The 14,009-nt window shown below is 42.2% G+C and overlaps 2 protein-coding genes across 2 annotated transcripts in view; one reads left to right on the top strand and one right to left on the bottom strand.

Moving 5' to 3' along the window:
* The first annotated feature begins 10,764 nt into the window (after positions 1 to 10,764).
* Positions 10,765 to 14,009, top strand: part of CCNB3 (cyclin B3) — a 45,158-nt gene continuing 41,913 nt past the window's right edge. The window contains exons 1-2 of the mRNA XM_036460462.2: positions 10,765 to 10,910; positions 13,167 to 13,253. Coding sequence (XP_036316355.1) covers positions 10,821 to 10,910; positions 13,167 to 13,253 — 177 coding nt within the window. The 5' untranslated portion in view covers positions 10,765 to 10,820. The remainder of the gene's footprint in view (positions 10,911 to 13,166; positions 13,254 to 14,009) is intronic.
* Positions 11,112 to 11,624, bottom strand: LOC118731716 (60S ribosomal protein L23-like). Its single transcript, XM_036460468.1, has one exon. The coding sequence runs from the start codon at positions 11,589 to 11,591 to the stop codon at positions 11,169 to 11,171; it is 423 nt and encodes a 140-aa protein (XP_036316361.1). The 5' UTR covers positions 11,592 to 11,624; the 3' UTR covers positions 11,112 to 11,168.

Below are 14,009 nucleotides of genomic sequence, written 5' to 3'. Positions count from 1 at the left end.
CTGAAAAGACAAAGAAAATTAATCTGAGAAGTTTATATATGGTTTTTAGGAACTGGCTCAGTTTAGAAAAGAGAACCCTGAAACCCATCTGTGTTTCATATTGGCTTAAGCTAGAAACTGGTGGGGTGAACAGTGGGGGAAAGGACACTGAAATCATCAGGATCATTTTAGCATAATTCATAGTTTATCTCTCTCCCCACCCCTCCTCCCCTATACCTAGGTTCTTCTCTCTCTCTCTCTCTCTCTCTCTCTCTCTCTCTCTCTCTCTCCCTCTCTCCCCCCCCTCTCTCTCATACCCAGCTTCTCCCTTTTTAATATCCACCCTTCTTTCGCTGTCTCTCATACCCAGCTTCTCCCTCGAACCCTCCCCCCTTCTCTCATACCCATCTTCTCTCTCTCTCTCTCTCTCTCTCTCTCTCTCTCTCTCTCTCTCTCATACCCAGTTTCTCTCTCTTGCTCTCACATTCTTTCTCTCTCTCTTATACACAGCTATCATTTCACATAATAACACTACATCCATACCCTTTACCCCCACTCCCACCCCTGCCTCACATGAACATCTTTTAGGGCTCTCCCAAAGACTTAGAAAAAGGCTTCAGACACCCTAAAAAGGGGTAGTTTCCTTTTTCCAGAGCTAGAGATCACTAGCCTAGAAAGAGAGGGAGGCATAGAAGTCCCTCCTGTACAGATTCTAAAGAACTGTTAAGAAAAAGAAATTTATAAACTCATTACCTTGATAATGAAGTTGTTTTTCTTCTTTTTTGCTGAAAGTGTGCCACCGAGAAGGGAGATATGCCCCTTTAGATGGATCTGGGCAGTGCCAAGTTCTTGGGCACCCACAGCTGGCTGCCACCCCCGTCAGATGTTGGACAAGACTGGTGGGCCAAGGCTTTTCTGTGCTGCTTATGACCCTGGGGTATGACACCATACTTTGTTAGGTCACAATGCCTGAAACCATAGCAACAGTAGTAATGGTGTAGCAGGCTGGCAAACTCAGTACCCCTTCAAATCAAAACTACCTCAGTCTCTCAGTCTGTCTGCTGTATGACAACCCTGTTCTATTCTTTATAGGAAGGTATATATAATTCTTTCACATTTGGTCCATCTCACAACACCTTGAAACCTCCTTTCTCTTTCCTCTTCTTGCTGGACTTCCAGAACAATCAAATTCTATTAGTTACCAGTTTGGTCTCTATTTTTCACATACAGAATTACCGCCAGTCCATATGAACAAAACAGTATTAGTTTTCACATATTAACTTATTTTTCTATGCTAGTGTTTGTTTAAGTCTCATTATGTATGGAGTGGGTGAAATTCTTTGTGCTGAAAGTTGAAATTTTTATAGGCCAAGATTGAGGCCTAGTTGAAAAGAGGTTTCAGAGGAGCCTGACTATATCAAATCATCATATTTTAGATCTTAAATACATGTAATGTTTATTAAAACATTAATTTTGGTTGAGGAGGGAGTCTTTGTCAATGGTGATGAGCTAAAATCCACAATATAGGGCTTGTTTTTCTTTTATCACCCTTTTGTCAAGGGGAACTTGTGATATTTAAGTTGGAGCTCCTGTGTCTGGCTTATGTCTATGGAATAATAAGTGAAGAAAGAAAATGTTTATTTATACTCCTTGTACAATAATATATATTCCTAAGATTAAAAACAAACAAACAAACAAGCAAACAAACAGAAAACACCTAAGTTTTTCAGCCTAGAAGGAAAAAAACTGTCATCTGGGCCTGGAAAATGCCATACCAAATCCTCTACATGACATAGAGAGAACTATTATGGATGATTAGAGCCCTAACCCATGACCCCCCAATACTGTCATCCTGGAGGCTAACCAGGATCAAACAAGAGCAGCATTTGGGTGGGAAACCAATAATGAAAATGTAAGAAGGCTCAGGCAGGCCTTCAAACTACGGCCCGCGGGCCACATGCGGCCCGCAGAGGAGTCTGATCCTGCCCACCAGGTTTTTTGGGCAGTGAGCGCAGCCGAGGTGTTACAGTAGGAATTAGTAGTTCATATAGTCCGGCCCTCCAGCTCTCTGAGGGACCGTGATCTGGCCCCCACTTTAAAAAGTTTGAGGACCCCTGGGTTACAGTATATACACTGCCTTTTCTTTTCTCTTAAGCTGCTGAGGCTCTCAGAGTGTCCTGTACTGAATAGAGGTAGGGACAGATGGAGAAGAAGGGATGTTCAAAGTGTCAGAAGAAGGATTATGCTACATTAGTATGTCAATATATGCGAAATATCATACACTTAGGTTAGCCTTTAAGATCCAAATATAGGGATGTTAAACACAGAAGCTCTGTCATTTCCCCCCCTAAACATTATCATCCATTTTCTAACCTAATTTATTCTCAAACATATTCTCTTTCATACAAACCTGTGAGTAATCATACAAATTACATTTTAAATATGCTTTCAGCTTACATTTGGTTTGAAAGAGCTATTAAGATAATAAAAAATGGAACCTGTGTTTGTAATTATTATGAATAATGGCAAAATGAAATTTAAGTGAACTGAACTATCGGCCTTCATGAAATTACTGTCTGCCTGTTAGTTCCACTAAGTACCTTTCAGCCTCAGATTTAGCCTACCTAATTTAGTTTATGTGATGACACTGACTGTTTGGAAAATGGGAAGTGATGCCAATGATTATCAGACATTATTTATTATGGACCAGTACAAATGGGAACTTCGTCTCTTTTCCTCCTAAATTGTTTCCCAGCCCTGAGAATGCCCAATGTCATTTAGAGCAGTTCCCCTCAACCATACTAAAGTAAAAAATTAGATAGCCATTATTTTTAAATTTTATTAAATTTATTTGGGTGATATTGGTTATTAAAATTATATAGGATTCGAGTGTACATCATCTATATATTATATTGTCCCACTCAAAGACAAGTCTCCTTCAATCACCATTTATCCCCCCTTTACGTACTTCTACCCCCCTATTCTCTTCCCCTCTTGTAATCACCATACTGTTTTCTGTGTCTATGACTTTTTGTTTGTTTGTCTTTGTTCATTTGTTGCTTTCAGTATTATATCCTACATATGAGTGAAATCATATGGTTCTTGACTTTTTCCATCTATTTTACTTAGTATGATATTCTCAGGATCCAACCATGTTGTCATAAATGGCAGTATTTTATCTTCTCCTATGGATGGTTAGTATTCCATTGTATATATGTACCACATTTTCTTTATTCAGTCATCTATTAGATAGCTGTGCTGAACATCTCATCAATGGTAATGCATAATTACTTCCATCAAGTATTTATGTTATGTCTACATACCCATCTGTTCTTTCCTATGAGTGATTGAAACAGTGGAGGGAGAAAATAAAGGACTTTTAAAAACTATAAACTTTCTAATTATTTTTATTTAAGAGGCAGCTGTTAAAGGAAAGCAGACTCTTAGATATGTTGGGGTTTCCTTTGAGGCAGGGATTTAATTAGGCTGCAAAAGTCTGTTCTATTGCCTTGTTGTAGAAATTACAGCTATTTGGTGTGTGTGTGTGTGGGGGGGGGGGTTGGGGGGGGGGTTGGTACTGTTCTTTGTGACCAGGCTCATCCCTCTTATAATTGTAAAATATTCCTCCTCTGGTTTCCTAGAACATTTGCTTATTGTCCATATAATTCATTTGACATTTACTAGATCTGGCCTTGTAGATTTAATTAACTTTTACTATTCCTGGATCACCTGCACTGAAGCCCCAGGGCAGGTTCTCTGTCTCTTTCTCATTATATCCACCATGATACTGGCCATAAAGTTGGGTTCAGGAAACAAATAATGGTTTTGGCACTTCAGGCAGAAGTAATGGAATCCGAAATAATGGCAAATATCTTGGTTAGTTATTTGAGTGGGCATACTTACTCATTGAGCAACAATTCTTACACATTAGACGTGACTTAGGATCACTTGGAGTGCTTATTAAACCATAGTTGGGCCCCATCCCAGAGTATCTAATTCTGCTTGTCTGAATATTTGCTTGGTGTTGTGTTTTACATGCATTCTTTCATTTAATTCGCAAACAGACTTATAATACGGGCACTACTTTATTATTAACGGCTCTCTGGAGCCCAGAGAGGGCGTTTGATTGACGGTGCAGCCACTTCTGCCACTAGCCACTTCCATCATCCTGGCGGGGGGTGTTATGTGTGTGTGCGTTTCAGGGATTAGCATACATTTCTTTTTTCTAGGGTTCTAAGATGCAGAAAAGAAATTTATCGAGGGGAAAATATGTATAAAGGGTACCTAATATGATCTTTTGGCCCCATCTAGCGGTTTCAATTCTGACTAAAAAGGGTCAATCCATTATCCCCCCCCTGCTGACTAGAATGGTACAGTCGGCGCGCCTCCTCTGTGCGCATGCTTGCTGGAGGCTGTTAGTGAGGGGCGGTTGGTAGCCGTTAGTCTGAAGCCATTGGTCTGAGGCGGTTGGTGTGAAGCGGTTGGTCTGAGACGGTTGGTCTGAGGCGGTTGGTTGGTCTGAGGCGGTTGGTTGGTCTGAGGTGGTAATTCTAAGGCGGTAATTCTGAGGCGGTAAATCTATAAGGCGATAATTCTGAGGCCCTTAGTCCCCTCTCCCTCTGCCCCTCGTCCATTTTGGTTTGGTTTCTGTTTCTGACTGGCGGGAAACTCCTTTCCCATGTGTAGTTTTAGGTCCAATCCCACTTATAGGTCGTTAAAGGTTCTTTTGCCTTACACATATAAATATTTTATGTCAGAGCTGGAGCTATGACTGAGGAAAATAAGCTGTTAATCGGAATATTTTTTCCTGTCAGACAAAACATCTGACATTTATCGCGAACATCTGACAGAAAAGTACTTAAAGATAGTATTAATTGGTGATAGTTTCCCTCCTTTCCTCCAGATAGGATCTTTCTTCGTGAATAAATGTTTTAAACAAAGACTACGGAGGAGAGGAAGGGGGGGGGGGTCTGGGAGCATGAACATCTTCAGGTCCCGCCCCCCCCCTAGCACTGATAGCCATCCTCCCCCTCTATACACACACTTAAGGATCCCCCACCCCCAGTTTGAGGGGCATTAAAATGGGATGAAAAAAGAAAAGAAATAAAATAAAATGGGATGAAGACTGGCCTAGTCTTCCACTTTGTCAGGTAGTTGCCCTGCGCGGGGATGGAGATGTCAGTCAGGCTTAGCCCTTCTGTGCCTGTTGCTCTCAGAGTTAGATGGTAAATGGGGGTAATGAGTTCATGTGGCCACTAGGAGGTCGCAGCTGCTTGGAAAACGTTTCCATACAAAAAAGTCCATTTTGCCAAGTATTTCTCTAAAGGGAATTTGGCATGGGGGCATGCGTGGGGAGGGGTTTGGGATGGGAATGGGGGGGATGAGGACAAATATGTGATACCTTAATCAATAAAGAAATTTAAAAAAAGGGAATTTGGTGATGTCCTCCCCCCCCCCCCATATAATCACTCTCCATCCTAAATGCATTTTTATGTCTGTTTTATTTATTGACTTAATACTTAATATTATATTTATTTATAATACAGATAATACACATATAATATTAATGTAATATTTCCTGAATTGACCCATCATAAAGGTATGTTAGGTTCAAAGGAAGAAGTATTTGTCTAACTCTCTGTATAGACCCTAACAGTGGCACATGGACCTAAGACACTCAGTAATCACTATTGGTGATGCTGGTGTATGACAGCAGTGACTGGGTTGGCAATATTCATGCTGAACAACATGTGTTCTCTGAAATCTTTAAAAAATTTTTCTTTATTGATTAAGGTGTTACATATGTGTCCTTATTTCCCCATTGCCTCCTCCGTCCCGCCACTCATGCCTTCACCTCCCTGTTGTCTGTGTCCGTTGGTTAGGCTTATATAAGCCTCTGAAATCTTTAGAAGTTGTATTTTCACCTTGTTTTGGCACTTATGGCGCTGAATTAGTAGCTCTCTGCACTTTGAGGACTTACCCAGAAAATAGGGGCAATAATTTCTACCCTGCTTCACATCACAAGGCTACTTGTGACGCCAGCAGGAGTTAATGTTTGATTCTACAAAGAGTTCTTAACTGGTCTGAACCTAAATTGTACAGCCGCTCTCCCCTTCCTCCAGCAGGGCTATTTAAAGGGAAAGCCTCTTTAAAGAGAAGCAGTACTCCTGCTGTCAAACCAGCTATTCCTACCAATTGTACAGGGAACCAAGCCACAAGGTAGCCAATTTGACACGGAGTTCAATTACTCCCCCATCTCTGTCCCTCCTTGCTGGGTGAGCACACGTCACAACTCCGCACGCAGATTGGTCCTTGTTGGCCAATCACCACTGCAGTTTCTCGAGGACTATAATTTTAAAAATTCACTGCTGGCAGATGGATTGGGGGGAAACGCAGGCCCGGCTGAGATCCATACCAGTCTCTAGGACTTGGTGATCCATTCATTTATCGAGGCTGCTCCTGATCTAGGAGTGTGTCCATGTCTTTCCTGTGATGCCCCAATTTCTATGTGAGGTAGGAGACTTTGGTTTTGTACTGCCTGTTCTGATGTCCGGTATTGGCCATGGGGTGCCCCTTGTTACACGCTGTCTTCTCTTGCCAGGGTGCACGTGTCCCTGTCAGGAAACCTTTCATTTGTTCTCCTGCCAGTCAGCAGTCTGCGAAGTGAGCCCCATACGAGGTTGGACAGGGAGTGTGTATTAGAGGTTGAAATGACGAAGTAAATGGGACTAGGTCCCATCATTTAGGTGGAGCATCCAGTACACATGCCTGAATCAGAGTACATTTACAAAAGGGCTTTTCACAAGTGAAAGTATGCAGGATCAATTTCGGCCACAAGATGACTCATTTAAGTCAGAGAATGCTATTTGAGGGATGTGTGTTTTGAACTACAGGTTAATGGAAATGTGTCCTTTCCCCCTTGTTAAACTTCTAACATCTTCATTCTTCTATCTCTGCCTCCAACCCTTCAACTCTGGCTTGCCCACTGCTCTGCTATGTTATTAGATTCCTGGAAGGCCAGATGTCAAAGGTGCCTTAGAACCGTGCTTCTTAAGCTTTAAAGTGCCAGAGACAGAGAAGCATCCATCAGACTGTCAAACCTCAGAGGGAAGGTAGGGATGATTGGGGGTCAGGGGGAGAGATCAGCCAAAGGACTTACATGCATGTATATAAGTCTAATCAATGGACACAGACAACATGGGGGTGAGGGCATGAGTGGGGGGGGGGTTGGGGTTTAATGGGGGGATGAGGATACATATGTAATACCTTAATCAATAAAGAAATTAAAACAAAATAAAGTGCATACGAATCACGGGGGAATATTGTTAACTTGCCTGTGCCTGTTTAGTAAGGCCTAGTTTGGGGCCTGAGATTTTAAATTGCTAAAAGTTCCCACATGTTGTTAATGATGCTGTTCCATTTACCACTGTTGGAATAAGATGGAGGCTTTGGTCCTGTTGCCTCGTTTTATTAGGTGAAGAAATGAAGCCTATAGAGGGAGAAGGGACTTACCTATTGTCACCTAGCCAGCTACCTGCAGTGTTAGAACTAGACCCTAGGCATACTTTCCCGCCCAGTGCTGCTTTCACTGACAGACACCATGCCCATTACTCTCCCCAACGTCTTGCTGTCTGTAACCTGCCTTTATATATAAAATGAACTTGCCACTGTTTCCTGAATACTGTCTTTTTAAAAAATATATATATTTTATTGAGGTTTTAGAGTAGGGGTGTCGAACGCAATCAGAGAAGGGGCTAAAATCTAAAATCCAGCCTAAATTGCGGGCCGAATGGTTTACTGAACAGTCATAAACTGTCATTGTGATGGAAACGCAGCGGAGTGCAGTGATGACAGCGGTGCGGGCCACATTGCAAGGCCTGGCGGGACGGATTTGGCCCGCGGGCCTTGTGTTTGACACATGTGTTTTAGAGGAAGAGAGAGATAGTTAGAAACATCGATCAGCTGCCTCTTGCACAACCCCTACTGGGGATGTGCCCACAACCAAGGTACATGCCCTTGACTGGAATCGAACCCAGGACCTTTCAGTCCGCAGGCCGACGCTCTATCCACTGAGCCAAACCGGTTTCGGCTCCAGCACATTCTTTATATGTATTTTGAACTCAGACTACCTGGAGAAAAGCTACCCCGTTTCCCCGAAAATAAGACAGTGTCTTATATTAATTTTTGCTCCCAAAGATGCGCTAGGTCTTATTTTCAGGGGATGTCTTATTTTTCCATGAAGAAGAATACAGTACACATTTATTGTTAAATGAAAATAAAGGAAATTTATTACCTGTATATGGTACGGTAGTACGGTAGTTGTCAACACAAACCAGACAAACTGTGAATCCTACAGTATCAAGAATTTACTCATTTATTCAAGAACAATCATGTCATCATCTTCTGGAACATCATCATAACAATCCAATTCCTGGATTTCCTGGTGAATTTCTTGTGACTATTTCTTTCAGAACCAGTGGACCAAATCTCTCATGTTTAGCCTAGGGAGGTGGGGGGCTTATTTTCAGGGGATGCCTTATATTTCACTCAGAAGGAAACCTGTAAGTAGGTCTTATTTTCGGAGGATGTCTTATTTTAGGGGAAACACTGGGGCATAGGCAGATGGATAGGCTGCTGCTGCATAGTGCTGCATCCCAGCTTAGGCCTATTGCAGGGGTCAACCACACGGGGCTCTGTACTACTAGGTAAGGGGAGAGCCGGTTATTTTAGAGTGTGGGGACTGGCTGTTCATTGGTCTAGAGGGGTCAGGGGTCAGAATCCATTGACTTTGATGGGTTCCAGAGACCCGGAAGTGTGCCCTGGCAGCCACAGGGAGGGGAGTTGGCTGCAGGAGGTGGAGAAGGTGGCAGAGTCAGGACACATCTCCCTCCTAGCCTCTTTCGACCCCTTCACCCCCACCCCACTGCTCTCCCATTTGTCACATTTTTATGTTACTGTTAGAGCTATGCATGTGAATACTTCTAGGATAAGATCTGTGTTTTATTTGTGTTTGTAACTCTATTGACTGAAGTATCTGGTATGTAGTGGGAACTTGGTTATATTCCCTTTAGTGTCTTTCTTAGGGAAGCCTGTTGTTTGTCAAATGCAGTTGAACTTGGAAATTGAATATGAGTGGGGTTGAAAGGTCAATTATATCTGAGTGGGAAGGGTCTCTTGTGAATCCAAAAAATAATTCCCCCTAATAATGTATTTGCTTGTAAGACACATAAGTTGAGGACTCACAAACTACAAGAACCTTAAGAAATAGAGAATGCCTGTGGGGAGGAAGGGGGATGGGAACAGGCTGGAAGGGGTTAATGGAGGGAAAAGGAAGGCCTATGTCACATGTGTCAAACACAAGGCCCACGGGCCAAATCTGTCCCGCCAGGCCTTGCAATGTGGCCCGCACCGCTGTCATCACTGCACTCCGCTGCGTTTCCATCACAATGACAGTTTATGACTGTTCAGTAAACCATTCGGCCTGCGATTTAGGCTGGATTTTAGATTTTAGCCCCTTCTCTGATTGAGTTCGACACCCCTAGCCTATGTAATGCTTTCAACAATAGAAAAAATTTAAAAAGAAATATAGAATGGGGTTCCATACTGAGATGAGGTGAAGGTAGGATTCTTCCAAGAGTTATAATGACTGTTAAATTGTTATGTCAAATGATTTTCCAATATGTTTTTTTAAAATATATTTTTATTGATTTTTCTACAGAGAGGAAGGAAGAGGGATAGAGAGCTAGAAACGTCAATGAGAGACATCGACCAGCTACCTCTTGCACACCCACCACTGGGGATGTGCCCGCAACCAATGTACATGTCCTTGACCGGAATCGAACCCGGGACCTTTCAGTTCACAGACCAATGCTCTATCCACTGAGCCAAACCGGTTTCGGCTGATTTTCCAATATGTTACTTTCTTCTGCTAGTAGCTCATTTTTAAAAAAATGTTCCTATCAGGTGTCTAGGACTGTATTACAATTTCTTTTGCTTGAATGCAACCTTTGAGTACTCTCTGGCCTATTGTGCATATGTGTGTGTGTGCAGTGCATTCGTGTATTGTCTTTGTAACATAATTTCCATGGCCAGGATCCCATGCCTTTTTTTTTTTAAATTTCTTTATTGATTAAGGTATCACATATTTGTCCTCAACCCCCTATTACATAACCCCCCCCCCCCCCATTGTCCTTGACCACTGGTTAGGCTCATATGTGTGCACCTAAGTCCTTTGGTTGATCTCTCCCTTTTATCTCCACCCTCCCTCTGAGGTCCAACAGTCTGACCCATGGCTTCTTATCTCTGGGTCTGTTCTTGTTCATCAGTCTATGTTGTTCACCATTTCCCCTAGATGAGTGAGATCATGTCCCACTGGAAATATACTTACTAACTAGCCGCCATACTCTATAACCTGTCACTTTTTTTATTGTCTTCAATGTAAATGACATAAGTTGTTCCCAGTGTTCCCAGATCTAAACGTGGAGCTAGGCCATAATTTCAGTACCCACAGAGGATGGCGGGCACTATGCTGGGCTTTTTACATAGGGTATCTAATTTAATTTGAACAGTGTCCTGCCAAAGTAGGTATACTTATCTCCATTTTATAGATGAGATATCTGGATCCCAGGGAGTTTCAGTCACTTACCCAGGGTTAACAGTGGTAGAACCAAGATCTGCCTAACTCAAAGTCTGTTTCCTCCTAGGGATGCTTTAGAGAGACTGGGTTTCCTCAAAAGTCTCCAGATAATTCTATGATGTTTCTGGTGAATAGTATTGTATTTTAAAGAGACCCTTTCTGTTTGCAGCCCTGCCTTGGATAAACCCTGCTGAATCTGTAAGAGATGACACCACCACTTGGAAGCGATGAACATGAGACTAAGAAGTTGCAGTCCAACAAAATTGTGCCCCGGGATGATGACGAATCTGAAAAGGTCAGAGCAAGCTGTCTCTCCTGTGTCTCAAGCAGCCTTTTCCTATGTTGGCTTAGTCCCTATCCTCACCCTTAAATCTTGCCGATTATGTGTGGTTTTATTTAAGAAGGAGGGCAAGGAAAAAGAGCCCCTGTGGTTGGAGGAGATCAGCAAATTAGAACTTGGGGAGAAAATATGAACTTTTCTTTTTTTCTTTTTTTCTTTTTTTTCATGTCACCAGTTTTTAATGGGTTTTTCCTTTACAAATACACCAGAGAATCATGCAATGCTGCCAGCATTGGATGCAATCCTGGGCCACAAATCTGCACACTCCTTTGCAACGGGTCCTGTGATGGCAGAACCTTTCATTTCCCCTTTATTATTTACTATGACCCCCGCATTATCCTCAAAATGAAGAAACACGCCATCTTTTCTCCGGTATGACTTCCGTTGTCTAATTACCACCGCTGGATGTACCTTCTTTCGAAGCTCTGGTTTGCCTTTTTTTACTGTGGCCATCACCATGTCGCCCACACCGGCAGCAGGAAGCCTGTTCAGTCGTCCCTTGATCCCCTTCACAGAGATAATGTACAGATTTTTGGCTCCTGTGTTGTTGGCACAGTTGATCACGGCTCCCACCGGAAGACCCAAGGAAATCCGGAATTTGGCCCCGGAGGACCTACCACGTCCTCTCTTCGACATCTTGGACGCCGGAAAGGGATGGAAAGCAAAATTTGAACTTTTCTTTCCAATAAATGCATGGCTGAAATGCAGGCCACCCTCCACAATCTTCCAAAGCAAACAATATTCATCTCTCTCTCTCTCTCTCTTTTTTTTAATTAGGTAGGCTTGGTATCCAATTTTTTTTTTATATATATATATACAGAGAGGAAGAGAGAGGGATAGTTAGGAACATTGATGAGAGAGAATCATCGATCAGCTGCCTCTTGCACACCCACTACTGGGGATGTGCCCGTAACCAAGGTACATGCCCTCGACTGGAATCGAACCCGGGACCTTTCAGTCCACAGGCCGACGCTCTATCCATGGAGCCAAACTAGTTTCGGCCACCTCTTGTTAATGATCATATCCATATTCCTACTTTGCCTAAGATGCTCAAAGCATCTTTCCAGGAGGTTGCTTGGTAAATGCCGGGGAGATTATGAAGATAATACAACAAATGTATTACCATGCTTTTTATAGCTATTTAATTAGAAGAATGGGTCCATTTTGATTCTGCTGTTTTGATCTTGGGGGTAGTTTGACATAGTCATTCCAGTCCTGAGTTGTTTTGTGTTCATTTATCATCATACATATTTTATTTTTAAAATATATATTTTATTGATCTTTTACAGAGAGGAAGAGAGAGGGATAGAGAGTTAGAAACATTGATGAGAGAGAAGCATCGATCAGCTGCCTCCTGCACATCTCCTACTGGGGATGTGCCTGCAACCAGGGTACATGCCCTTGACTGGAATCGAACCTGGGACCCTTCAGTCTGCAGGCCAATGCTCTATCCAGTGAGCCAAACCAGCTAGGGCCATCATACATACTTTAATAAGAATTTTACTAATACTAATGAATTGTCATTAAGAGAGTATTTTCTAAAACAAACATCATTAGGCCAATTTATTTTCCTTGATTTCTTTCCTTTCAGTACAGATATACATTTTCTAATCATTTTCGCTTTAATAAAATGATTTTCATGTAGGGGACAAATATTTTTCCCTGTATAAATTGGCAAGAAATATTTGCTACATGTATCAGTTTTTATCTATATTGGATTTTCTGATTAGATTTTGCCATTGTAAGTTTTCTTTTGTGGTAGTTATTTTTCCAAATGCAACTTGGGCCAGGATTGAACCTGCAACTCAGGTACATGCCCTTGATCAGGAATTGAATATGGGACCCTTTGATGCATGGACTGACACTCTATAACCACTGACCAACACTGGCCAGGGTTGAAGTGAATCTCTTGTAGACAGCATATGTGAGGGTCTTCTTTTGTTATCCATTTATCCACCTAATTCTAAGAGTAACACTGATGGTCATCTTATTTCATCACAGCCTTGCCTCTATCATCAATGATTACCTTTTTCAGTTATTCTCTAAGCAGCAGTAAATGTCAAAATGTCCTTGTGTTGTAGTTTATTGGGGTTTATATTATGCATCTGCAGTTGCTTGGAGATTCTGGAGTTTCCTTCTGAGCCCCAGAGATGACCCTGAAAAAGACTGTTCACAGTTGGGTATACTCATTTACCTTTTTTACTTTTTTAGAGTGAGGAAGAGTACCAAGCAGTAATATCTCCATCTTCACCTCAGGGACTGCTCAAAATGAGATCAGCTTTCGACGATCTCACCAATGTGAGTATGGTAGTCCAATCCTCTGCTGTGATGTTGCATAAGGTTTAGACAACTTCTTCCTTGAGGGACCTTTCCAGTTTACCAGATTCTGACCCTTTCTGGAATGTAGAGAGCTGATTTTATTTCGAATCAATGACCCAATTTTGAAACTGGAGGGGCTCCTCTGCTGGCAAATGCATCTGGATTAACTGGTGGAGTTCTCTTGAAGTAGTAGAGTGATTATTAGATAAGAAATCGGAGATAAATATGAGAACTGTGGCATCTTACATTTATATAAAGCCCATAAGTTGGTCAACAGGTTGCCTCAGCACAAGCCGCGGTTTGCCGCTCTGTTAACTAATGAGTTTGCCGATCACTGGTCTAGGGCAATGTTTATCAACTTAAGCACTATAGGCATTTGTGGCAGGACATTTATGTTGTTGTTGTATAGGAATGACCTCAGGCAACATCCCTGGACCCCAGGCTTTAAGTTCCAGTAGCATCCCAGTCATAGTGACAATAAAAAAAGCTCCCTGATGTATAGAACCATTGGGCACCACAGCTCCATATCTGATCTTCAAGTATGGAGCTCTTGGAACTCAATTTTGACTAGAATTCTTTTTTTTAATATTTTATTGATTTTCCAGAGAGAAAGGGAGAGGGATAAAGAGCTAGAAATGTCAATGAGAGAGAAACATCGACCAGCTGCCTCCTACACACCCCCTACCTCACATACCCCCTACCTCCTACACACCTCCTACACACCCACAGCCATGC

This window comes from Pipistrellus kuhlii, unplaced genomic scaffold (genome assembly GCF_014108245.1).
Source record: "Pipistrellus kuhlii isolate mPipKuh1 unplaced genomic scaffold, mPipKuh1.p scaffold_m20_p_32, whole genome shotgun sequence".
NCBI lineage: Eukaryota > Metazoa > Chordata > Mammalia > Chiroptera > Vespertilionidae > Pipistrellus > Pipistrellus kuhlii.
This window is presented reverse-complemented; position numbering and strand designations above follow the sequence as displayed.